This window comes from Eupeodes corollae, chromosome 2, assembly GCF_945859685.1.
Source record: "Eupeodes corollae chromosome 2, idEupCoro1.1, whole genome shotgun sequence".
Lineage (NCBI taxonomy): Eukaryota > Metazoa > Arthropoda > Insecta > Diptera > Syrphidae > Eupeodes > Eupeodes corollae.
This window is the reverse complement of record NC_079148.1, coordinates 138184913-138212741: the sequence shown is the minus strand read 5'-3', so window position 1 is coordinate 138212741 and position 27829 is coordinate 138184913. Positions and strand designations below refer to the sequence as shown.

Genomic DNA, 27829 nt, shown 5'->3' with positions numbered 1-27829 from the left:
AAATTTGCCATGTTATGATCCGCGACAGAGCAAGTCCTTGTAATCAACTGTAATCGAATTAACTGGCAAGGATTATGCTGCACGCTTTCACGAACAGTGGCTATATTTTCGGGTGATATTGCATTTCGTTGACGTATTGATGTTGGAAGAATGTTTAGTGAGTCGGTGGACTCCAATATGGCCACCCACATCAAAAATTCAAGCTGGAACGCGAATGATTAAAAACTGTGACAGAAAGTAAAAGGGTTATGAGCTGTCAAAATCTTCCCGCCACTATTAGTAAAAACTTTATAATTTGATTTCTGAACTTGTTTATAGGGTTTTAAATTGATGCGGGTAGATTTTGGCAGCCCGTGGGGCCATTTTGCTTTATTGACATCTGTCAAATCATTTGTTTATTATTCAGTTTTGTATGCCAAATCATCATGGCAAGTTACACGATTGAACAGTACGTTCAAATGATAACACTTTATTAGAAAAATGAGTGCTCGTTACCACAGGTGTCGCGCGTATTACGCCCATATTACGGTAGACGTCGTGGCCTTTAACCGTCGACTCTTTAACGTTTTATGGCCAAAGTCGAGACGATCGGTTCAATAAACAATCAGTCAACAGTGTACAGCAGAACCCGAGGCAGTCTATTCCTCTCCGTGCATAAGAACTAACCCTTTAGCAGACTATAACTTGGCAAATTTTGCATGACGTTTTAGGTCTACACCCGTACAAGATCCAAGTTCGCTGATTTGGCTTCGAATCGTTTGGAAGAGGAACCCAATTTTGGCCGAAAAAATCATCTTCAGTGACGAGGCGCATTTTTAGATGATGGCTGTAATAACAAAAAAATTTCCTTATATGGGACAACACCAACCCACGCGTGTTTCACCAAGGAATAATGCATCCTCAAAAAGTTAACGTTTTTTGTGGATTTTGGGCCGGCGGCGGCGGCGGCGTAATTGATCCGTAGTTTTTTGAAAACGAAGTTAATGAGGAAGTCACCGTCACTTTCTTATGGCCCAAATTGAACCATATGGACGTGGACACCATGTGGTTCCAGTAGGACGGCACTAGGTGTCACACAGCAAACGCCACAATTGAAATTTTACATCATCTACCCGCCCTAATTTAAAAACCCTATACCTATTTCTTACTTTCATAATTTTAGTTGTTCTCAGTTTTTTCTCAATTTGAACCAGAATAAAAACTTACGGGAGTCAATTTGAGGGTGTTCTAAAATAAAATTAGACCTCATTTCGCCAGTGAAATTTTCAGAAACCCACTCAACCTTTTCTAAGAGCAAGTAATTTTAGTGCTGTAAACCTACGACTTAATACTAACTTTGAATTATTTCTGCAATTTCCAACAAGAGAATGTATCTCCGAAAAAATAAAAAAACTAAGCTGGCGTAGGAAAAGACTAAACCCAAAACTTCTACGTGGTAGCTATTTAAAAAAAAAAGAATAAAATATTAGTAAAACTATTTTTAATAAGAGTTTTAAACCATATAAGAGCAGCCTACTGCTCTGCTACTCAATTGTGCATTTTGGTGCTTCCTTAATTTCCCCCTTTTCAATAATTTAATTTTGCAGAAAAATCCACATAACAAAGTTATTACTGCTCAATTTTGTTTTATAGTCTATAAATAAAAAAAAGAGCTTGTTTTTCTTTCTCAAAACACTCCCACTTCACTAAGCCAAAACCTGAATCAAGTTTGCAATATTGGTTACATTGCAAACCTAATCCTTTTACTTAAATACCTTCATACTTTTTAGTTAAATTAAGTTCAATTATTAATTTTATCTTATTTTAGTGCATTTATTTTTACACCTTGAGGATGAACTTCCGAGATTATCTCCCAAAAAACTTATACCACCTACACATACGAGTATGTACGTATGTGTATAAAACGCAGATTTTAGATTTATGCATGTTCTCTAAGGTTCTGATCTTAATTTCCTCAGATAATATAACCTTATCCTTATTTTGAATTAATTTTTCGTAAGGAAAAGCTATTTAAAGTTTAAGTTCTATTTGTATATATGCACGTATAATTTCTCTGCCTTGAAATGGTTTTATAATTTTTGTTTTTGAGAAATAACTTGACTGTTAAAGTATACGTTAAACATACAGTCTTAAGATTATCATGGCTAACAGTCAGGACGATAATGCTGGAAAATGAGAATCCTTTTTTAGAAAATATTGGCTTAATCCTTTTATGTGAATTGGTCGCTATAGCACTATCTTAATTCATAGGAATTAGTTATTATAACCTTCTCAGTATGACGAAGGTCCTTTTGGTGAGAAGAATTTCAAAGAAATGTATTTCCTTTTTTTATGAGAATATCTAGAGCTGCATAAAATGGTATTAATTTAGCACTAAAACTCAGCCCTTGCTACCAGACTATAATTTCCTTTTTTATATTTCAAGTTCCAACTTAGGGATGTGTCTGGTTTTTTTTTTGTGTATGTATATGTATTTTGTCTCAAAGGTATATTTTTTCGTACGTGTCCCCATTATGTTGGCATAGCAGCTTAACACCACCGCACGAGAGAACGTTCTGGGAATGCAAACTTTAGCATGTTGCACGTTCTGGAAAATCTCGTAAAATATGGAAGGAAATTGCATGAGAAAATACTACTCCTTCCGGAACATCATGGTTATAATGTAAAAAAGGATAAGGTACCCCTACGACTATATATTCCGGAATCAAGAATTGTGGGTAGAGAGGGGGGTTGGGGGAATGGGGTAGGTTGTAGAAGATTGTATTTGCAAGCTACAAGTAAAAGTTTTTGTATGATATTCTACGTTTTCAAGCTCCCAGCTCCAAGTACCTTATAAACTAATTCTTGTTTCGTATCTAAAATTTTGTGATGTTCAGTTGGTCGTCGTCGTTTTTCTCGTCCTCGTACTTTTCCTTCGTCGTTGAGGCAGTGAAAAGATGCTTACATGGTTAAAATGGATGTTTATATGTGGTACATGGTTTTTTTATTTTGTATTTCATTACAGGGTTGTATTTGCATCGCCAAAATCAATTCAAGCAACTGTAACACTTCTAGAGAACCTACATGTGATATTAGACAAGACTCCAACTGAAGAAATTAAAAATGATGTTCTACCGCTGTTGTTCAATGCATTCGAAAGTACAACAATTCAAGTGCAGGTAAGTTCAAAAAAACACATTTTGTTACTTGAGATTTTATCAACTGACAACATTTTATGAAAGATCCTTCTATAGTTACTTTTTTAAATAAAGGATGAAATTTCATCTGAAGGCACCAAAATCAGATTGATTTCATTCGGTTTTTGTTGGGAGCAACACCCCATTCGGTTTAATTCAAGCTTTTAGATGCATTAATCTAGCTTACTTTATGAGACAGGAAATTGAGTTTTGGTTCAATGCCACAAATAACCTTAACAGAGGGAATGAGTTGGCTCTGGAGAAAGAAATTGATTGCATGAAGTTTTTAGGCACTTTCTTGAAAAATTAACTGGCTAATATTTTGTTTACATTAATATTTAAGCAGTTCTTTTGACACTACACTGAGATACTATCGAAATCGTCTTAAATTAATGTAATGGTCTTCAAAAACCTTTCGTCAGCGTGAGATGAGATATGGAATTATTTTTCAATCAATTACACCTTTTTAATAATGACGTTATAAAGAAGACGACCTAAGTGGCTACCTTGGGGTACACCAGAAGTAGATAGAGAAGAAGAGAGAGTTTCATACACGTAGTTTTTAAAGTAGGAATAAATCAATTTCAACGAAATGGGTTCGAAATAAAAGAAAGTTTTAAGACTTTAAGTCTTTAAGATATTTTGTCATAGGCCTTAAAAAATCAGTGAAGATAGCGTCAATACTGTTTCTTTTTAGATCGCCGAAAACGTAAAGGACACAAATTGTATAGATCAGTAGTTGTAGATTTTAACTTCTGAAACGGATGAGCTATGGATAGATTCAAATCAAGTGAGAAGTTTGAAGATAGGACCCAAGTGAAAATCCATCACTTAGTTGATTTCAATACTGTTTGATCATATCAGGCTCAATTAATTGAGGAACCGAAAAATTGGGCAGATCTTCAAAATATTTCGGTCTTTTTCTTCTAAGCCGTCGAAGAGAAGATCCAAGGATTAGAAGTCAACCCCAATTCTTGATTCTGTCGTGGTATTCTTCAATTTGGCCAGGAAGAATGCTACTATAGAGGACTCCTGACTTTGCGTGCATTTAGTCTCTGACGAATATGAACAGCTTTTTAATTGGAGCTCTCAAACTGGACGTATTTGCTGCAATACATTATTTGTTAATCACTGCAGTTGGGTTGAATTCCAACCCGTATAATGAGTCTCCATTTTTTTCGTTATCCTTCTGAAAAAGATGTTGTAGTAAGCCATTCTGAATTGTGAGGTACTTTTGGGTAAACCACAGGGAACGGTTCTTCGTGTCCACACTGGACAGCTAGTAATGTCTGTGCGTTCAATCGATTGTTACAAGGCACAAGTCATTGAAGCTCTTTCTCGTGTGAAATTCCAGTTTCCATTCAGGTAAAGATTTACGTCTCAAAGTGATAGGGATTTTTCAGAGTCATCAATTTTACTTCAGAAATATATTGGACAAAATAAAAATTTGGTGGTATCACTACGAAACTGCTAGGAAAGAAAAGGGTAAAGAGATCTGGAATAAAAATAAGATCAATGCAAGTACCCGTTTTATTTGCGATTCCGCTAGATTGGTTTCTTGGCACTATCAGTTAACTGATCAATAAAAAGAAATATTTTGTTTTAGGACGGATTGGAAGCAATTCCATTTCTTCGGTCATCTTATAAAATTTAGAGGCAACGTACCCGCTATTTATCGGGGTTTTCAATAAGAGCGCTACAAAAGTTTTTTTTTTTATTAAAACAAAAACGGTTTTGCATATCAATGAATTTTTTTATTACTCTGAACGTACGTTTTATGCCAATATGTATGAAACTCGAATTCTTTTGCATGGTCACCACGGGCACTCTTGCAGAAGTCTAGACGCTGAACCAAATTTTCGAAGGTTTTCAAGCATAAATCCGATACTGCTGCAATGTCAAGTTTGATATTCGTACGAAGTTCATCAACCGTCGCTGGCTTGTTTATATAGACCATAGACTTGACGTAGCCCCACTGGAAATTTTCTAACGGCGTCAAATCGCACGCCCGAGTTGGCCAAACGACTGAATTAATTTGTGAGATAACACGTTCTCCAAACTTGGTGTCCAATAAATTAGATGTGACATTTGCTGTGTGGCTTGTGGCAACGTTTTGTTGAAATCACATGCCCTCTTAGTCCATATCATTCAATTTAGGCCAAAAATATTCGGTTATCATTGAACGGTCTGCGATCCCCATTAAGGTAATTTTCCGGTCTTGATCATCACGGAAGAAGTATGGCCCAATGACACCGCCTGGCCCATAAATCACACCAAACCGTAATTTTTTCATTATGCAATGATGACTGTAGATTGCTGCCTGACCAATACCGCAAATTTTGTATATTGAGTAAGCCATACAGCCAGAAATGATCCTCATCGCTGAAGACGATTTTTTGATGAAAATCCGAATCATTTTCAAGTTGTTGCTCAGTACAATTCACGAGCATTCGACGCTTCTGGTAATCATCTTTTCGAAACATTGTCCACAACGACGCCGGCCGCAGAGATGCTCAACGCTTGAGAACGAAGTGTGAGAGACACATTTTAGCTTTCTGCAACTGAATCCTCAGCGGCAGAAATATGCTCGACATTATGGAACTTCTTTGACTTACTGGCCTGTGTTCAAAATTGTCCACTACACCTTCAATTGATGATCTGCTAGGACAATTATGACGACCATAAAGTGGACGTAGCGCTCTTAACGTTGAGGCCACTGACTCAAAATTTCGGTATTAATTTTATTAATTTCGACTCGTTGTTGGCTCGTATATCTTCCATCATGAAATTGCGAACCTTACTCAAAAGAAATACCAAAGGAGCGTCAGAAATTATGGCGTCATTTGCTTTCAATGTCGCTCTACTTTTGTAGCGTCCCTATTGAAAAACCCTGTAGATGTAAAGTTTGAAAATTTCACGTTCTAGTCTTTAAAATCCTAACAACACAAGAACTTCAAAATTAAATTATTTATATTAAATTAAAATCTACAATTTCCGAATTTCCAAATCATATTGAAATAACCCCATTCCATCCTTGATTGCCTACAAGTTCTATAATTCAAATCCATAAGAATCCTAATTTGAATTTAAAATCACTATCCCGTCCTCCACAGACCCAGCAGCGAGTAGGCATGCTTTAATTCCAACACAAAAAATATCTCATGAAAAACAATTTCCCACCTAATCTTCTCTCAAAGCAAAAACCAAAATAAAGTTCAAACTATTTTCGATTCGATGCGATTTCGGAATTCATTTGTTGAATTGAACCGTGTCCATGACACTAATTCCCTTATATCTTTCTTCCTTTTCTACGAAAATAATCCCAGTTTTATTTGTGGCGCGCGGCAGCACATAAACCTATACTACTCTACCGTGGACCATAACTATAGGCAGACATATAGAAATAGAAATAGAATCGATTTGCCTTATATAGACGCAAAACGGATGGTCTTAGTGGCTTAACATCATAGAGGCGATCCAGATGATATTTCTGATAATTTGATACTCCACATACCCATCGCTAAGACCTCCAAATTAACATGGTCTTTGATGCTCTATCTCGATATACAGTCAGACACAAACAGTCCTCTGCCTCCTCTGATGTATAGATAGACCATCATCAGAGGATGTGCTGCTTCCTTAATACTTTTCTCGTAATTGGTAAATTGGATTACGGATTTGCGAAAGGCCAGGAAATAAAATCTACGATAATCACTACGCGGAGAGAGATATACCTTAACACAGTTTGGAAAAGCATTGGACCACAATCCATCGGGAAGTGGTGGTGGCGATTGTTGGCTTCCTTGTCGTCGTCATCGTCGTCGTCGTAGTCGTTTATGTAGATATCCTATTCCGCAAGGTTAATTATCCGAAATGAAAGTACACTAGAAAGTCCGGTGCCTTGCCGTGCCTTGCCTTGTCTGTTGGTGACATCGGTAATGCCGGTAGTGTAGTGGTGGCGGTGACAGGCAATTCTAGGTGAATATGCTTGCTTCCTTTGGATAAATTAATTGATTTTGCGTTTTGTGTTTTTGTTGCTATTGTTGTTGGTCCATTGCTCGTCCGTCGCGTCCGTCAGTCTCTCGGTTTTTCGTAATTCGAGGAAATTGTAATTTCGAGTGAATATCCTGCTGTTATGGTCAAAAAGGAATAAGAAACAAAATATTTATCTCCAAAAACACACCTCCAATGAATGTACATATACATTTCCCATCATATCGTAGAAACACACACACAAAATGTATCTCTATCTCTAACCTTAATCTATCTCGTTTTTAATCAATATTTATCTTATATGTATCTTTTATTTGGCAGAGTGCAGCCCTGGTGGCCGTTACAAATGTATATGATTGCATAGATGAGCTCTCCATACGACGGATGGTCTTGCCTAAAGTGAAAATGGTCTTTGAGAAGAATCACAACGATGTCAAAATTGTTGCCAATGTTTTGTCCTGCATAGAAAGGACATTGGAGAAACTAGATAAAGCTCAGGTATTCATGAGTTTTGTTTTCATTTTTTTTGTGTTGGTCTTTTTTTTACCTTCATACATATACATGGAAGAAAATCGGATGTTTGGTTTTTGGTTGACATTAAATTGTGTTGACATTTCATTTTCGTCCTTATGATTCTCATTTAAGGTTATGGATGAAGTTATACCATTGCTGTGGGATGTTAGACTTTCAGATCCTGATATTATTCTACGAGTTGTGAGTAAGTATCTATGTATATATGATTTGGAATTATATGTGTACACGAAGTATTGTATTTGATATGACAAGTTTAAATGGACTTAATTGATATTTGTATCTATTTGTACATTACTCTACCTTGGGATATAATAAATTAAACCAGTGTATGATTTTATACAATAATCTATGAGTGTATGTGGAACTTACGTGGTGGGAATATTTGCATGTTTTGTAATTAAGGGGACCTGAGGGATATTTCATCAAAATTAAATACTACCGAATGTAAACTCAAAACAAAACTCAATATCTTTTGTTTTCACACGATTTTATGGCTATTCACAATAATCAAACAGTTTGTTTGTCGCAGGTGGGCTCATTTGCAGTGGTCGACTTATTGAACCTTGTTTTCGATGAATCATCCACACACGTTTCAAAGAAAACGGAAACTATCTGGTAGTTCAATATTAGCTTTGAGATCCTCTAACGTAGGTGAGATGCTTTTTGTATAGACCAAGGACTTAACGTAGGCCAATAATTAAAAGCCTAAAGGTGGTTAATTACATGATCTAGTATGCCATTCGCAGAACTATTTCTAATTGAGTTTTCTTCAAATAGTTTTAGGCTGTGTTTTTAGTGAAGGTTCAAAGTTGTCAAATCCTTTAAAACAGTAACTAATTATGAGTAAACTTTAACTGAATCTATAATAAAAGTCTATTAAAAGATTTAGTAGCAATAACAATCTATGAACCTAATTGGTTTTCGAGTTTTCGGAGGTTAAAAAAAAATACGTATATCAACCCTCATTCTTTGGACTTTTATTATTATTTTTTTGGAATGCGTTGAGTGTTTGTTTTTATCAAGGTTGAGCGTTGTATTCTGAACAATTAAGACAGAGCCATGGCAAAGTGGATTTTTACTAACTATACAATCGATTTTTGTGCATTCAAATTTGAAGTGAAGTAAATCAAGTGAACTAAAAGGAGTTATTAATTTTGAAAGCAATTTGATTTTATTTTTGGGTGGAACTTATTAAAATGTTGCCATTTTTTTGTTTTATTTGATTGTTATCACAAAGAATGTTGACCAAATAGTTCTGTATTCCGTGTTCAAACACTCATTCTTAGGAAATCTACATGACGTGAGAGATTTATGCTACAGTCTCTGGTTTTCGGAAATAGCGAAGGAAAAAATAGCGCTAGATACCAATACCAATTTTTTTTGGGCAAGTTTTCTTTATTTCTGGCCTTTTTCATCCAAACTTTCTGAATTTTTTTCCATTTAAAAATAAATAAATGAGGTGTCACAAAAGAATACTTAACAAGAATACTTAACAAGCATTAAAAGGAAAGAAAATTTGAAACTCTGAGACCTTTACATTAAAGTAACATAAGTTTTTTCTAAAAATTTTATTCAGAACACAAAGCTAAAAACTACGTTTTCTAAAATTTATTTTTAACTGTCTCCTCTTCATTAAAATAATCTTGAAAATGTATAAAAATACTTGAACTATCAGACTATTGTCATCGCTTGTATTGCGTGCCCCATTAGATTTTAAGATTTGTAAGTCCCGAGAAATACGCCAGACATTTTTGTTCGAAACAAATACAAAATGTTTCCACTTTTTCATTGCAAACATAGAAAAGAGGAGAGTAATTACAATCGCTTACAGAGACTAAATCTGACATTTTGGTCCTCGTTTTTCTGTCCATGTGTGATGTTTCGTCCACATCTTAAGCAGCAGTTTTCTATACCCAGGGTCTTGTAGTTGATATATTGATGTTTTGAACTGGAATGACCGTATGAATTTCGGATGTTGTTTGAAGTACACATCGAATTCGAATGACTATTTGCAGTCGTCTTGCTTCTTGAAATTTTATTGATGTCACTATTTGAGCTGGAAATTCTTGACTTTTGTCGCAGTTCCTTGATTTCGATTTTTGAAGCTTCAAGAACCATTGCTTTGAGTAGAATTTCATCGAATGTAATCTTTTCAGTCTGTAAATTGTGTTCACGTAGCCATTCATCTCTCAGACCACGAATAAATTGAGAACGTAGAAAAATTTCAGACACGGAAACAGATTTTTGTCACGTTTTTTCACATGTCACGTTGAATTTACATTCAAGACTGTTTTTTTTGCAGCAAGGATACAAAATCAGTAATATTTTGATTGTCCTTTTGAGAAACATTAAGGAAAAACCACTTTCTTCTTTGGAATTAGTATCGTTTTGAAGTTTTCGATTAGGTCTTTAAGATTTAGGTTCTTTACAGGTTTTTTAGGTTCTAGAAATGCAGCTAGGTTATTGTAATGTTAAGAACCAATATAAACGCAAAGGAGTTGTGCTTTTTTGGCTTCGTCTGCAACATTTTTCATGCTGCAATTATTTTCAAAACGTTCTAGATACTTTCACCTTCTTTTGATCTTTAAAAGCTTTTAAAACTTAAAAACAAACCAATACCTTATGCATATATACGATAACCACAGCCACCATGATATCTGGAATGAGGCCATCTAATATATGTCCTTGGTAAACAAGGTTCCCGACATAATCCGTGGTACCATGTCAGTAGTAGTCTCACTGATAGTCTTTGATGAAGTGGCAACTACGAAAGATAAACCTTTCATCTTAAGCTTAAAATAATAATAATAAAAATAATAATAAGCCGATAGGCCGTTTGTACAAGATCTTCCAAAAACTTAAATTTTTCCGAAGCAGATTACTAGAGCTATTAGCATTAGCTCACATAGTTAAGTATTTTTTCAGTCACTGACTGAATTACAATTTATTAGAACAATATCTTTTCAGAAGCCAACAAACAACCCCTGCTGAGTAAGAGAACCCGAAGCAATACAATTGTTTAGAAAATAAGTTTGAAAGCCGTTCAAAATGTTTGGCTTACAGTACTCACAAGGTCAGAATACCAATGCCTTCACTTTTTGGAAAAATTACCAGTTTAATTTTTTTTCATTTTATCAAAATTTTAAAACTATTTTAAAGCTAGACAAAAATTCTTAAAAAACTAGTGTAGATTAAAAAAACTTTAAAAATATCTTGCAGGCACTATGCAGGTTCTCTAAGTTAATCCATTATCTTATAACTACTGCCTTTCGGCCTAAGAACTATTTTAATAGTAAATAACGAGAACTTAAAAAACTAAAAACTAAATAAAAAAAAAACCGAAGCCCATTACAATACTTAAGCAACTTAAAACTAACCAATAAATATTTTTGGTAATTTGTAAAAAATATGAGGATTTCTTCCCCTTCCTCGGTTTCTACGCTCGTTGTGAATGACACTCCATTTGTTAGCTCTTTAGAGAAGACAAATCTCTATGCCAGGCAGTTTGCCGCCAATTCAACGCGTTATGACTCCACCTGTACTTGAGCGAGTTAATGATTCTATGGGGCAAATCTTTTTTCGCACTCATACTGTAGCGAGAGTCCTAAAAGTTCCGAACATACAAAAATCTGCTGGTCCGGATGGTATCCCCGCTATTGTTCTGAAGAGGTGTTCTTCATCGCTGGCAAAACCACTGCGTAAGCTTTTTCATCTGTCCTACTCCAAAAGGTCTCGTTCCGAGCGGATGGAAAACTGCATTTGTCCAGTCTATTCCAAAAAAAGGCGAATCTTCCTCACCGTCCAATTACCAACCGATTGCACTTACGTCCCCTTCCTTCCAACGTCATGGAAACGCTGATTAATTATCAGCTCAAAAAACTTCTAGAAGATCAAAAGCTTTTCAATGACCGACAATAAGGCTTTCGAAGCAATAGGTCCACTGGTGATCTCATGGTTCATCTCACCGAATAGTGGAACAAATATTTACATCGTTTTGGAGAAAGTTAGATTATTGCACTTGATATTTCAAAAGCATTTGATTTGCTTTGGCATCAGGCTCTCTTATTGAAAATTCGTGCTTTCGGTTTTCATGAATCCCTCCTTCATTGGAATAGCAATTACCTTTCGAGTCTAAAAATCACAAAATAAATGCTGGTGTGCCCCAGGGCTCTGTTTTATCTCCAACACTATTTCTCATTTTTTATTAATAATCTCCTGTCTGCAAAACATCTAATCCAATACATTGTTTCGCTGACGATAGTACTCTTAGCTTTTCATATTCCTTTTTAGATACACATCCCTCTTCTTCGGATGTGGAACTGCAAAGACAAAATATGATAAGCTCATTAAATTCCGACCTTAACAGCATACAGAATAAAAACCCGCGTGGAATTTAATGCTTCGAAAGCACAAAACTGAACATCTCGATATTGTCGGTATGTGTATCACCAACAAACTTTTGTGGAACGATCACATACGCGATGTCGCCAAAAATGCGGCAATATGTTCGGGTTTTCTAAGGCGATGCAAGGTGTTTGTCTCCCCTCTGATCTGGCTATTATTTACAAGACTTATAAACGTCCAAAGCTTAAGTATAACTCCTATATCTGGGCTGGTGCTCCTGAAACTTACTTTAGCCTCTTGGATAGTATTGAACCTAGAGCATTTAGATTGATTGATGGTATTACCATCATAAGATCATTTACGTCACTTGAACATCGTCGAAATGTTTTTTGTCTCACCCTCTTTTACCGTCATTTTAATGGTTTATGCTCTGGAGAAATAGCCAGCTGCATTAATCCCCTTAAACAGTTCAACCGTAATACTCGCGCTTCTAGGAATGCTCATTAATAAACCCTCGAGCCCAACTTGTGCCGTGCTGTCAAGTACAGAGATTCGTTCTTTAGCTGTACTATGCGAATGTGGAATGCCTTTCCACACTCTGTCTTTCCCAGCTATTGCAATATTCAGGAATTCAAAAAAATGTGCACCGATATCTCCTTTCAACACCTCTCTCCCTTTCCTAGTGCTCACAGTGTGTCTACATAATAAGGGTAATATATCCGCTTATTATAAAAAAAAATGATACTACTTAGAATTACTTAAAATTACTTAAAAACTAGAACAGCCGAGGTAAGCTTTTGTTTTTTTTTTTCGATCCCTATCGGAAATAGTCCTACTGAACCGAAGGAGCTCGGCTCCCGTCCAGTGCAACGACGTCTCGACTGTAAAAGAGTCGCCAGTTTTACGGCTGATGTGGTAAATTAGCAGAACCGCCTTCCTATCCTGTCTCAGCCATCGATCGTCTAAATAGAGATTAGCTTCGAGCGGAATGTTGCCACTTAAACGTGCACATTCGTAGTAGGTGTTAGTTGTCGACATCGCTCTCGGAATGTGTTATTATCTATCCTGTTTATGTTGGTTGTATTGTATAGAACCTGGTTGGAATAGTAATGTTTGTACTCCGACTCTGGTGTTCAGTGTAGTCCAAGGCAACGTCACAGAAATTGTCTCTCAAACAACCGAATCATTCCCGTTTGAGATGGGGCAACGTTGAACCATACCGGGCACCCATAGGCCATCATCGGCCGGATAAGGGCCATGTAGCAAATCACCTTCACCCTGTTGTCAAGACGGCTGCTAAAAAACAACCGTTTTGTCAGGTCAAAGGCTCCCCTAGCTCTGGCCAGAGCAGCACTCATATACTGTCGAAATACAAGTACTGATCCAACCAGATTTCAAGGTACTTTACTACACTTTTTTCGCCATTGGTTGTCGCTTTGGTCCAACGATCACTAGATTTTTTTAGTTCTTTCTCGTATCCTTTGAGGCTCCATACAGCAGAGTATGATTTTCAACTTTCAGTCATCGCAATATTGAAGCTTCCAGTTTCCTCGCTTTCTATTCCTATATATGTACGCTTAATCTAAAAAGTCTCCGTACAGCAGCTTAAATTTATTGTTTTTTTTTTTTTAATGTTCTTTTGAGTTCTTTTCACTACTTCAACATCAAGCTCAAAAAGTAAGAAACCCAAAAAAATGCCATCATTTTCTGAAAAATGTCTTCGGAGCATAACCAAAAAAAAATCCTTTGCTAACTTTATCTTGCGTCGATATCTTTTATGTACCTTCGCTTTAATGCATCTAAGTGATTTCTTTTTATTCAAATGATCTTGCTTAGTGTATCGTTTAAAAAGTAAGAAGAAAATTTAGAAACAAATTTCTATTTCTGAAAATTCCCAGACTGCATGGCATTTGAATAATAAATCACCATGATGATGCATAACATTTTCATTCCTCGTTTTTATTTGATTTTTATCACACAATTTTCGCAACAAATCAATCCTCTCTTTGAATCAATCAGAGAAAAACAATTCCAATGAATCTCATAATTCTGCAACCATTCGAATGGTAAAAATCAAATGTACTCCTACTCCTTTTTTTCGTCCTTCTGTGCTTCGTGACGTCGTGTCGTCGTCGGTTCATTCTGTCTTTCTGTCTTTTTTTCAAGCCCACTTTCATCTAGGTTACCATAGATTTCCATTAAAATCCTCTTTTCATCTCTGCGTGTGTCTCCAAAATGCAAAAGTACCATTCTGCGTTCTCATACATACTCTACAAACATCCTAAAACGACGATACACTCGCCTTGTGTGTCACGATAAGGACAAGGACGAGAATGAGACGAGAACGACAACGACAATGAAAACGACGACGAAGGATGACGATAAAATCACATGAATAAAAATGTGTATTTTTGAACTTATTCCATGACATTGACAAGCTCTACCACCATTCTCCCAATTTCAATACTATAACAATACTATAACCACCCCCCCCCCTCCCTTCATTGGATTGTCTATCTTAAAAACAAAAAAATAGCAAAATGCAAAATCGCTGTTAACATCACAAACTCGTCTTCTCTCATTTCAGACATCTACAGGAAAATGTTGTCCGATAAAAAGTACGGACTGTCAGTCAACATAATGGCAACCAGGATAATGCCATCCCTTATTCCGCACACAGTTAATCCCTCATTAAATCTGGAGCAGTATACAATTCTGCTGGAGGTGAGTTAAGTTTGATACGTTACGAACGTTTGGATACTCTACGATGACGACTACGAAGAGTATAACGATCGTAATGACCCAACCACGTACAAACCCATATCCTTTTTTTTGGCTATTTTTTTAAATTTATCTGACGTGCGTGTAAAATAATACGACTATACATGGCTACGACTTTTGCTATACAATCATCAGGTATTGCAAGAGATGCTTGACCATATCGATCGACAGCAGCGTAACAAATTGAAACTGGACAATTTATCAATACCATCGCCGGAGCGACACCGAACGCTGAGGCATCAATTTTCATCGGATAACATGCATGTGCCACCATTCAACATTCCCAATTTGCGTATTGATCAAAGGAAGACCTCCAGTGCCGAGGATATGGCGCGAAAGAACTCAACTGGTAAGCTAAAATCTCTGTATACCTAAATATGTAATCTATACAATGTGCAGTACGTTACGTATGTACGTAAATTATGCCTATACGAAGCAGAGAGGGTGTTGGATATGGGTACTTTTTTCATGTTAATCCATTAACTAGATTTCGTGTAGCCTTGCAGAAGGTTTTAACGTGTATAACATGACAGACACTCCGCATCATTTGGTTTGATTCATGTCAAAAAAAAACTGATCAAAGTACTAAAAAAATAGTTCAGAAAGAGTCTCAGTAGAAATCATCGATACTTGGATTTTTTAAGCACAAGAACAATTTCTCCATATTTATACTTGGACATTTTAAAAACTAGAACTACATCCAGGCCCGAAAAAAATAGCTTTAAGAGATTCTTTTTTTTAGAAAACTACAAACTAAATAGAGATTGCAAAAGTATGATTATATTTTATAAAGCGATTAACACTTTTTCAATGGATTTTTTTGGTGCCTTAATTCAAATCCGACTTCAGAATAAATGTATCACGTAATATTTTTGAGATAGTGCTTTTTAAAATTAGAAAACTTATTTGAGGCTGTCTTAATTTATGAATGAGATTTTTCTCAATAAAATACTTGGTGGTTCTCCAAATCTTTTTTTTATAGTAAGCGCACAGTTTGAGCACTGATAAAGGGAGAGAGGGGTAGAAAGGAGGTTTCGGTGCACATTGGTTTTGAATTCCTGAATATTGCAATGGCTGGGAAGGACAGATTGTGGAAAGGCATTCCACATTCGCGTAGTACGGCTTAAGAACGAATCTCTTTACTTGACAGTACGACCGAAGTTGGGCTCGAGGGTTTATTGATGAGCATTCCTAGAAGCGCGAGTATTACGGTTGAACTGTTTAAGGGGAGTAATGCAGCTGGCTATTTCTCTACAGCATAAACTACTAAAATAACTGTAAAAAAGGGGGAGACCAGAAATATTTCGACGATGTTCAAGCGACGTAAATGACTTATGATGGTAATATTACCAATTAATCTAAATTCTCTACGTTCAATACTGTCCAAGAGGCTTAGGTAAGTTGCAGGAGCACTAGCCCAGATATAGGAGTTATACTCAAGTTTTGGACGCATATAAGTCTTGTAGATAACAGGAGAGAAAAACTTCTTGGTGATACACATGCCGCTAATATCGAGCTATTCAGCTTCCCCAATGCAAATGCCATCTATGGATACTGGCAAGGGGGTATATCTCGCTTTAACGATGCAAGACATTGGTTTTTTATTCCCCATTTCACAATTCTGTTTAGGTTGGAATTTAATGAGCTTAACATTTGTGCTAAAACGGTTTTCAACAGGAAAAGGCAAAACTGTTAAAAAATTGTTTGCTCTTGTACCAAATCTCTTGCCTTATTAATTCTATTATATCAAGTTTTAAAATATAGAAACAATGTTGAAAACTGATAACTTAACTCCATGACGTATTTCTCAAAACTCTGAAAGTGTTAAATTCAAGATTTGCCCAAAACAACATATAGAGTCAAGTAAAGACTTATTACTTATGAGGATTTCTAGAAAGTAAGATACTTAAAAGATTTAAATTGAACTTAAAAGAGCTAGATCAGCTTACAATTTATTAATACGAGATATTTTGAGTTTTAATTTAGCCTTAATAAATCCCTTTTTGGCAGTTTTAAGCACTTTTAAAGTCGCAAATGTTTGAAAGCCCAATGTAAGAAAAAAATTTAAAGGCGAAATTCGAATTAAGGACACCTTAATCCTTAAAAAAGAGTATTTGTGTCAACCAGTTTATCGAATTTTGGAAAAAATACTTAAATATTTCTTAAAAATAAAATAAAATACAATTTAAATACTTTACAATGAAAAATCTCTCCTATTTTCAGAAAAATCAAATTTAAGTTTTAAAAAAAATTGTATATGGTCGACTGTTAGTTCTGTTGTCAAAAAGCTTAGCCAGCCTTAGAAGAAGGAATGACAGACAAAAAACTGGAAGGCCAGAATCGTTTGACCCACAGTTTTTGACTTTCCTACCATCTTTATGTTAACAATCGTAATCTTGATTTCAATTTCTTTTACGAATGCCATACTTGCCATATTGTATGTGCTATTTGTACAATTGTCAAAAAAGCTACTGTAGCTCTCTTTTCTTGCAAAAAAAGCTTTTGGTAATAAATGGGGTTTACAACCCGGTATCACGCATTGGCTATTCACATCGGTAATTAGAACGATTTTAATGTACCGTGTGGCAGTGTGGCGGACTGCCTCAAGCTTCGTCGCAGTGGATTAACAACAAGATTGGCCTCTCATGATATCAACATCTGATATCCGTATTTTCTCATATAGTCAGGCTGCTATCAAATCTCTGGACTTTGTCTCTACGAATTCTGTAACAGTCCATAACTGTGCATCATATCTAATGGAGATGGAATAACAGTTTGATGTTCACCTTTGCTGGGTGCGGGCATACAAAAAACATCTGGCCAACACTAGATCTAAAGCCATCACGGTGCTTGCTATCTCTAGCAAGACGCATATTAGCTCGATAATAGGTGTCATAACCGGACACTGTCTTATAAGAAAGCACGCCACGAGACTAGGCGTATTCTCAAATGACTTTTGCAGAAGCTGTATCGACGAGGAAGAGGAGGAAACAATTCTTCGCCTTCTCTGTACAATTCCTGCTCTAGCTCATAAACGCAAGAATTGGCTAGGAGAATTCTTCTTTAACGATCTAAACGATCTAAATCATATGAGCATAATCAGCCTCTCACGTTTTGTAAGGGACTTAAACTGGTTCTATTGAGCTTAGGAAAAAGCCTCAAGATTCTTGTTGTATCACAATAGGCCATTAAACTGGCATAAGTGTGTTCAATTTCATCATGAACAGCCACTTTAACCTAACCTAATCTAATTTCAAGAACCGAATACCTTCTGAAAGGTTTTTCGCTGCATAATATTTTGTGGGGCTTAGAAGACAACTTAAATTTAAAAATTGTTTTTTTTTTTTTTCAAAATTCTAGTCATCTTTGAATTTCTTTCTCTATTAAATTTTGTACAACTTCTAAAGCACTTGGAGTACTTTTCTAATAACTTTTACCTTTTTCAAGATCATTTTTTGTCATTTTTGAGGAAATAAGAAATAAACTAATATGCAGAAGGAATTGAGAATAAATTCGGAATTAAAATATTTTAGTAATGAAATGTTCAAGTGGAAATTCTGAAAAACTCCTGTTAGTACATACAAATCGTAGTGGTTAAGGATTTTTGAGGATTAAGTAAAAAAAAAACTAGACTGAACTTTACACTATGAGAAATTTGAGTCTCAAGGAATTTTCAAAAATATTCTGTCCTTCAGTTTTTCCTTCTTCCTTTTTATTTTATTTTACTTTTGTCACAGAAAATATTCCTAATCGAACGACATTGAGTTTACTCAGTTCATATATCGAGGACATAGATTTGAAGGCCTAAAGTGTATCGTATAGATTTTCGTTATTTATTGGATAATTAAAGGTTCCCAAGGGACAAGGTTACGAATTGCCGTGCCGATGAATGCCGGCGTAAATCAATTCCTCTGTAGTCTGTAATAGGAAGATAGGTTTATTTTATTGTATGGCTTACTGTATTAATCAGAATCGTATATATTTTTTCTGACCATGACCACATTTGAATCGATATCAATTCTGTCAAATATCAAATTTAGAGATTAGGAATTTAAGTTGCATTTAGTACTGAAATAAAAGTCAAATGATTTCCCCTTCAAATTTGTATTTTAATAAAATATCGTTTGCGATTTTTTATGCTTAGATAAATAAAAAGAAAGTTACTTGAAAAATGATTCTTAGTGGAATTAATTGTTTTCATTCAAACAAATGATTAAAAATTATTACTTTACCTTTTAGATTTAACTCAAAACTTTTTTGTTGAATTATTCAACTTTTTGGATACAAAGGAAATAACAGATTCATTATATTTTTTGTAAATATATACTTTCAAGCACGCTTATTTAAAAAGAACCTTAATTAAATGCTTGAGGCATACGATTTTCAACCGAATTCAGGACGAGCAGGACGACGACAACGCGCCATCTGGATGTTCACACGATGATTTTCAAATAAATATATACCTAACCTACCTACCTGTAGCTTGTACCCTGATTATTTTAATTAGAATTTGTTTTGTTTTTCTTTTTTATATTCATTAAACTTTACCAGTACTTCATACTTTTTTTGTATATAATCAAATTAAACCTTATCCGTCATCATGATTACCTTTTTTTTCCTAAAGGTTTACATTCTTCGTTTTTCTTCTTTATCAACTTATTTCTTTCAAAATACTTTCAGATTTTTTTTACACCACCAATAAAGAAAAAAGTTTTCAATCAAAATGTTGATACACAAAATTAAATCAATTGATCAAAGAAAATCAAAAGTAACCGGACGCCCAACCGACGCACGACGCCGCCGCCTGTTACCCTAAATAAGTCGGTATTATTTATGTATGAAGCTTCGTCTATAAGTCCTTTAACAGAATCAAACTTCTTGGACTATGACAAAATTAATAACTTAATTATGTCCCTCGTCGTTATTTAGCCAACAATTTAATTGAATTTTGAAAACCGAGGCGCATAACAATAATATTCTAGGCATTTTAACCCACAATCCACAATATATAGACAGGATGGGGCCTTTAGGCTTTCGACTTCGCTGTTGCGGTTGACATTAATGTTATTCAATTGGCGTGCAAGAGACATTTTATGAGAAATCGTGTCGGGTGGTAGAAGCAGATATGTTTATGCACGTAGTGTTAAATTTTGTCTTTAGAATAGTTCAAAGGATATGTTCTTTGGCCTTAAAAAAAAGGGTTGCCGCTCTAACTAAAAAAGTGTGAAAAAGTTGGAATATGGGACCTGGTCTACATAGTGCCTAGACATGAGTCCTATACAAATTATTAATTATTGAGAAGTTTACAAAGTTACAAGTATTTTGTTTGTCCTCAGCAATGGAAGGTGGCTAAAATGAGCGACTTAAAAATAAGCAAAACACCTTGCAAATTGGAATAAACAATGACGAAATGTTTTATATTAACTTCCCATAGAAAGTTATTGTAATGGGTTCGATTTATCGAATTGAAAATTTGGCATTTCTCAACGTTTCAAGATCCCTAGAGTCGAAATAAAAGATTTTTAGAAAGATGTCTGTGCGTGCGTGTGTACGTACGTTCATACGTCCGTACGTTCACGAAGTTTCTTAGACATCCATAGCTCAAAAACCAGATGAAATGTCGACTTCAAATAAATGTTGCTATACAGATAATAATGCAGAAAGATGCAGAAAGGGCTCTCAAGAAAATTGCGTGGTTGGTTTTTATTACCATCGCAGTTTGAAAAAAGGTGCAAATGGAAAGGTTTAACAAGTAGCGCTGATAATGTCGTGTTTTATCCTTATGATGTTTTTTTGTCTATCTCATTTTTTTCAAAATTTATATTTTCGGAAATTAGACACAAGTTATTAGCTCTCTTGAAGTATTCAGAATGGGGAACAGGGAAACATTTCAGAAATGTTTTGAGAGCGTTCTGATCAAAACAAAAACTTTTCAAAAACATTTCACAAATGATTCATTGTTTCTTATTCCGAATGCAAAAATATATTTCCTTCTTAAGCATTTATGGCCAGAAAGTGGGTGAAAAGCTTTGAATATAGATATAAAATGTCGCGAGAAGTGTGGACCAACTAGAGTGATATGCAATTGATAAAAATTATGGTACGATCCACTGACGAACATTTTTAAAAATAAAATCAAAAAATAATTTGTCTGACATTTCTGAAAAAATATTTATTGGAAAAGGTAAGATCGATTGAAGCATTAGACATGACACCTGACAGTGCTACTTCTTTAACAGTCCACTTTTAGGCACAAAACTGGATACAAAAATGTGAAACAAAAGAACATTTCAGAAATGTTTCTCAAAGTGTCCACACGAAAAAAACTAATCAGAAACACTTCTGAAAAGTATTTACAAAGTATTTTAAACATTGTTTTCTGAAATGTTTCTTTGATGTGGACACGCCTTAAAAAACATTTCAGAAATGTTTATCTGTTTTTGAAAATGTTTTTAAAACGTTTCTGAAAGGTTTCGAAAACGTTACTTAGGTTTGTTCAACTGAATATTTAAAAAGTTATATAGTTTTTACCCGTGGCATGATGGTTAGTGCGTTGGACTGTCATGCAAGGGGTCCTGGGTTCAATCCCTGCCTGTGCCACCTTAATTTAAAAAAAATTAATTTCCGCGGGTACTGCCTCTTACGAGGAATTGACAAATCCCTCAAGAGTAATTCTTGTCATAAAAAAGTGCTTTCTCAAATTAGCCGTTCGGATTCGGCCTAAAATTGTAGGTCCCTTCCATTCCTGACAACAGTGCTCGCACACAGTCACTAGGCCCTGGTTCACAACGGATTGTTGCGCCACCCAATTTTAATTTTGTATTTTATTTTATATTTTTTTTTATAATGATGGCTGCGATTGAAAAATTCAGAAACTTTGATCTAAAAACAGATTTGTTTGTGTCAAACGGTGAATAAATTAAGATCGACTAAAAAGTCGGATTTCGATAAAATTTTTGAGATTACAATTGTGGAGAAGTAGAAATAAGTAGGTCCACAGATTTTGTTGGTCTGTCTGTCTTGAAAATAAAGGCTTTTTATAAAGACGAACCAAAACAGTATCTTTTTGTCAAAATTCTAAGATCCAAATTTTCTCAAAAAGAAACTATACAATTTTTGTTTTAACTTGAAGTCTTTCAAAATGAAAATTTATTTTTGTATTTCTACAACAAGGTACCCCCCCCCCCCCCACTCCAACCATAGAAACGTGGTTTTGTATTTAAAATTCCTCAGGAATTGATTGACGGATTTTAATATGTTTTTTTCTAACAAAGTTAAGATCAATTTCTCTAATGTTGGAAATACAAATCTTGTCAAACTGACGATATTAATTATTCCGATATATACCAGTCATAGAAAAATAGTTATAAGATTTAACGAAAAAAGTATAAGACGTACAATTTTGGCAATATTGATTTATAAATACTCGTAGATTGTGAAAAATCAGTGTTACGACAGACCAATACATGGAGAAAGTAGTTGTTTTATAATTTTATGACTGTCTTTCAAATTTTAACCCCTGTTTAAATAATCAACATCAACAAAAGCAGTTAATAAAAACATTAGAATCATAAGAATCATGTGAAGATTGAACCACAATTTTTAAAGTGTTAGGTATCTCATCAATTTTAATTTAATAATTTCGGTGAATTAAGTGAGGATAAGAGTAGTGATCGTAATTCTTTTAAAAGTACAGATCTGACTTACTTACGTAGGTCCTCATATCTGGGAAGTCCGTTGGGAACCCCTAATGGGCATAGGGCCTCTAATATGCCTACACGCCATCGTGTGAGGTTTCCTGTGATGTGTTTTAGCTCCCTCCAACTCTTGCCTAGTGCCGCTGATTCCTCTCCTTGACTGCGTCATATGCTTCTCGGTTGTCTTGCTCTTCTTCTTTCTTGCGTAAGCGCTTTCCACTGCTTTTCGAAGCGAATGTCCAATCCATTGCCATTTACGCCTTCGTAACCTGTGCTTGCTATGAGGACCTGATAGAATATCCGGTTTGGCAGGAAAATCCTTGGGAAGACGAAGGTTTGCAGCTTTCTTGTAATGGTTGAAGTAACCTTCCAGGTGCTGCACCCATAAAGAAGCAGCACAAATTTGACATTGCCGCGAAACAGTCGAAGCTGATAGAGTTATTTCTGAAAATTTTCGACAGCCTCCAGAACAACGCTTTTGCTTGGCCAATGCGGCAGATGACGTCTTGTTCGGTTCTGCTTTCGATGGTGACGATACTTTCAAGATATTGAAAGCTTTCCACTTTTTGCACTGGTTGCGAGGAAATATTTAACTGAGAGGATGATCGGATTCCGCGGCTGATCATCTTTCTTTTGCTGGAATTAATGTTCAGCCCCACGACTTCTGCTATTCTCTCCACACTTGTTGTCATTTGATGGAGATCCATGATATTTTGAAAGAGTAAGCAAACATCGTCAACGTTATCCAAGTGCTTTAAATAGGATGTCAAAACCATTGGATCCCTCTGCTACCTGACAAAGCTGCGCGCAGTACATCGCTTATCACCAACAAAAATAATATTGGAGACAGAATACAGCCCTGTTTGACTCCGATACGGATTTCAAAATTATCTGACAACCTACCATCGTGCAGAACGTGACACTTGTATGCATATATTGCTTTTCATAATAGCAATTAGTTTTTCTGGAATGCCTCTTCTCATATCTTAACAATTGATTTCAGGTTAATAGAGAGATTGCTGTGATATTTCCAAATTAGGAAAAATTGGTTCTGTAATTTTGGCAGATTATCAGAGGTTCAACCGTTCGTTTATATGCCAATTATAATGTTGACCAATTTAAAAAGTGGTTAATAAAAATAACTGAGCAGCAGCTTATTCCATAAACCGTATTTGTGACATCGATCCCTGGTTCAGTAATTTTATTTGCTTGATTTCGTTGGATTTCCTAATATTCAAGTGATATTTATAATTTGATATAAATTGCATTTACGACACAACTGAACCTTGAACTAAGGTTGAAACTCACTTAACCCACCAAAATCATTGAATTCACATCACTAAACTTTGACAATGTGTTAAATATTGAATGTCGTTCAAACTATTGTTAAGCAAACTCGTTCTCGGTGGCCTTAAGTTTCAATTCAATCCATAAGGTATCCCTGATGTAAGTAGTACACTCTTGTTACTAAATAATATTGTCTTTCACGTAAACCAAAAACACAATAGCTACTATTTGATGTTTCTATTGTTATTTCAAAGCTCCCGTTTATTGCGGCTTCCCAAATGTCAGTGCCATCAATTATTTCATTAAGTTATCCTTTGGGGTATGAAACTAACTAAGACATTTTCACGAACCTTCAAAGTCACTATATAGATACTTAACCTCCTCAAAACAACACAATAACCTTTCATTTTAACCATCATCAAAGACTCATATTTCGATATAAATATAAACATAAACATAAACGCACACACATACATACATAGATAGATGTAAAATTATAATTAAATATTCCTTTCAGGTTCTGGAATATTGGGCGGTTGGTGGTTTGGTGGTTCACCTTCATCGCCTGACAGTAATTTCCTGCGCGTTTCAAATGCGTTCCCCAATCGACGTCTATCGGACAATACCCTGATGACACCAAAAATACGAATAGCGCCATCGTGTGCCTCCTCGCCAGGTGGTACACCCGGAGGTGGCTTACCTATTCGGCGGCATTCAAGTATAGGACCACAGGAGAGACGCGGTTCTGCAATAAATCTCTCTCCACCGACTGTAAGTCAATTCGTTTACCAATTTTTGTCAATCAAATATCTTTTTCTTTTTTTAACTTTTGTTTTTGATATTTTTGTAGTGCTATATTTTAGTTTGGTTAACAGTTGTCTTAGAAAATATTTTGTTTTTTTCTTTTGTAAAGAAAGTAAAGTAAAGTTAAGTTTGAGTTTCGAATTGTTTTGAGTTTTATGAAAAAAAAAAAATAACAATTTTGGAAAAGAAAATACCACAACTACTTTTCATGTCAAAAGAATATTAAATTGATGTTATCCTCGAGATGATTTCCATTTTTGAACACAGTGCAATGTTTAAAGGGTGTTTTTTCTTCTTTAAGGAGAATTTCACCAAATATATATTTATCAGCTTTGTTACAATTTTTAAGTCGTTTGTTTTATTTTTTGAGCTTCATTCCCTTTGAGTCGGGATAACCTGGTTTTGGTATAAAAATTAACATTTGACTTAAAAAACTTTAGATTTTTAAATGTAATTCATTTTCAAACAAAACGGTTAGAGACAAATCTATGAAAAAATCATGTTTGGAATGTTTTCCCATTAATAATTTTGAATATTCAAAAACTTTGTCAAACTAATTTCTAGCTGCAAAACGTGTGTTTTCTATGTTCTTTTTTAAGAGAAATAATTGTTTAAAATAAAAAGTAATGATCTAGTGAAATTCCACTTCACACTTGAGTGCAGTGAGCACTTGAGTTCAAATTCTTTTTGTAGTTTTTCCCTGCAGACAGAAAAAGTGCAGCAGCTAGAAAATACCCGACATTGGAGCGCACTTTATGGAAAATCAAATGGAAAATGGTTGTGGTTTTTTTCTTTGTTATTTGTCTCTTCGCCCACTCTACCCCCCTCAACCTCAACTACTTCACTCAACACCACTACACTTTTTGCTATTATGATTGCTATTTTTATTTTTATTTATTTTTTCAATTCAGTTCAGTTCAGTTTTATTTTTATTTTTGTTTTTATTTGTGTATTTCTAAAGGCATCATCCTTGCCGTAGAAATGAAAATTAATCACTTTCTCTCGGTTGGTTCCTTTGAAATGAGCAACTTTTGTATTAAATACCCACAGTTTTATAGCTATAGCTTTAGCTATATACATAAGTATATTTATTATTATGTATTATTTTTATATTTAGTTTTTCTTGAATTTTTACTCCTTGATGAAGAACGATGCACATTTAACGGTTGGGAACATCTGGCAAGGAAGTTTAATGGAAAATTGCTGTTTTGTTAGCTTGTTTGACAATTAAGTTAATGCATAAAGAAAAACTATAGAATAACTGTAATTGTATTAAGAATAAAGCGCTGCTGTTGGCGGACGGTATAGTAAACGGTGATGTTAATGTTCTCAGAGTTTAAAGTAACCATAAAAAAGGATTCTGTATTTTTCATCTTAGTTCAATTAAAGTAATTTCTTAAGGATGGTTATGATATTAGGAACTTAATGATCTTACAGTTTTCTTAGATTGTATTCTTTTATTTAATTGGAATTTAAACTTTAGCCATAGTTTGATCATCACGTTCATAAAGGAAAACAATACACTGCATTGCCATTCTGCATTACCGGTACGAGCTTGGTGTTATCGACACATGTCATGTCGCCATTTTGTCTGTAATGGCGGTAGATCGGTGTTGCCAGATATTGCATATTAATTTGTCTTCACTTAACAAATTTTAGAAACAAAGTTTTTTAGACAGAGTTGCTCGTTTCAAAAAGGAATCAATAAATTTCGTATACAAATATATTATTTATTATTTTTTCTTGAAATTAATTAAGCCTATAGATTTCCAGTGAGAAAACGAAATAAATTTGTAAATCAAACCCAGTTTTGAAAATTAAACAAATGCCATTTTCTCGCATTGGAAAACTGTTAGCACCATATGTTTTTTAACGAATTATTGTTAGTTTTTTTTCTTAACTTTAAACCAAAATTAATAATTATATAAATATTATGATCTAACCCTTATTATCAACAACAAAATTTTAATAATAACAAAAATCCAAAAATAAAACCTTTCGCATAAAAAAACGAAAAATAGACGTACGGTTTCAGTGCTCGAGGAGGCTCAGGATCGAGTCTTTCAGTGCCTTCATCGTCCGTTTATGTTGTAAGTCTAATGAAATTTTATAAAACGCCTCTGTTCACTGATGTGAAAATCATCAAATTTTAAACAAAATGCTTCATTAATAAAATCACCATGTGTTATCGTCGAAAAAAAAATTAAATTGTTGCAAATTATTCACGAAACAAAAAATTGTTCCTACAATATTCTCGTACTGTGTCTAATTCAGTGTTTTTTGAAAGTGTATTCGCATTCGTAAATATTATATTGAATTTGTTATGTCTTTTGCCAATGTCCATTTAAATATATAAAAGAAATAAAAGTGCATATCGTTTAAATATTGTTTTCTTTTTTTTTGAATTTGAAGAAATGTGTTTTCAAAACTTATCAATATTCATACTTATGTATATTTTTGACGTCGAATATTTTCTGTATTCAAATGCAAAAAGAAATGAAAAGTTCTCTCTAAAACTTGACCTAAGAAAAAAGATTAATATAATCTGAAAATGGAATATTTTATGTGCTTGTTTGTGAATGTTCGGAGTTTTTGATGATTTTTTATTTTTAAAAATATTTGTTTGTTTTATTTTTTTTTTGAGTTTGTGAAGTTGTTGTTTTCATGTTATTTTCCATCCATTTATATTTTAAGGTTGTTTTATTTTTTACTTAAATTTTGTTATTGCCTATGCTCAAAAAATGAGGAGGTAATATTGATTGTGTGGTACTTTTTTTTTAATATTTTTAAAAACTTGATGTTTTTGAGTATTTATAATATAATTCTTTTGTGAAATGTATCAATGAAATTATTAAATGTTTCACTTTTTTACAACTTTTTTAAAATTTAATGTCTTAAACAAAAAATTAAAAAAAGAACAGAAAATTTTTAATAATTTTGTTATAAATTATAAATTTAAATCTTTCCTAATCGCATAGAAGTGAACTTGATCTTCTAAAATGTCTTTATCCTTTACATGAGATATTTTTTACTATTTAAAATGTATGAACTATAAAAATAAAAAAAATATAAAAATAATAATAATAATAAATTGGCGACATACGCGATGAATTCATTAGGATTGCAAATTGTATAAAGTACAGGCCCCAATCTTTTCTCTTGTGGTATTCCTTTTCAAACTCTCACGTTGTGTTGGTAATAAAATTGTGTTTC

At 34.4% G+C, this 27829-nt stretch overlaps 1 protein-coding gene across 1 annotated transcript in view; it reads left to right on the top strand.

The window, feature by feature from the left end:
- LOC129946974 (SCY1-like protein 2) overlaps positions 1-27829 on the top strand; it is a 156065-nt gene that overhangs the window by 103383 nt on the left and 24853 nt on the right. Inside the window, exons 12-18 of the mRNA XM_056057360.1 lie at positions 3005-3158; positions 7491-7667; positions 7815-7887; positions 14635-14771; positions 14964-15177; positions 24330-24583; positions 26638-26706. Of these exons, the coding sequence (XP_055913335.1) occupies positions 3005-3158; positions 7491-7667; positions 7815-7887; positions 14635-14771; positions 14964-15177; positions 24330-24583; positions 26638-26706 (1078 nt within the window). The remainder of the gene's footprint in view (positions 1-3004; positions 3159-7490; positions 7668-7814; positions 7888-14634; positions 14772-14963; positions 15178-24329; positions 24584-26637; positions 26707-27829) is intronic.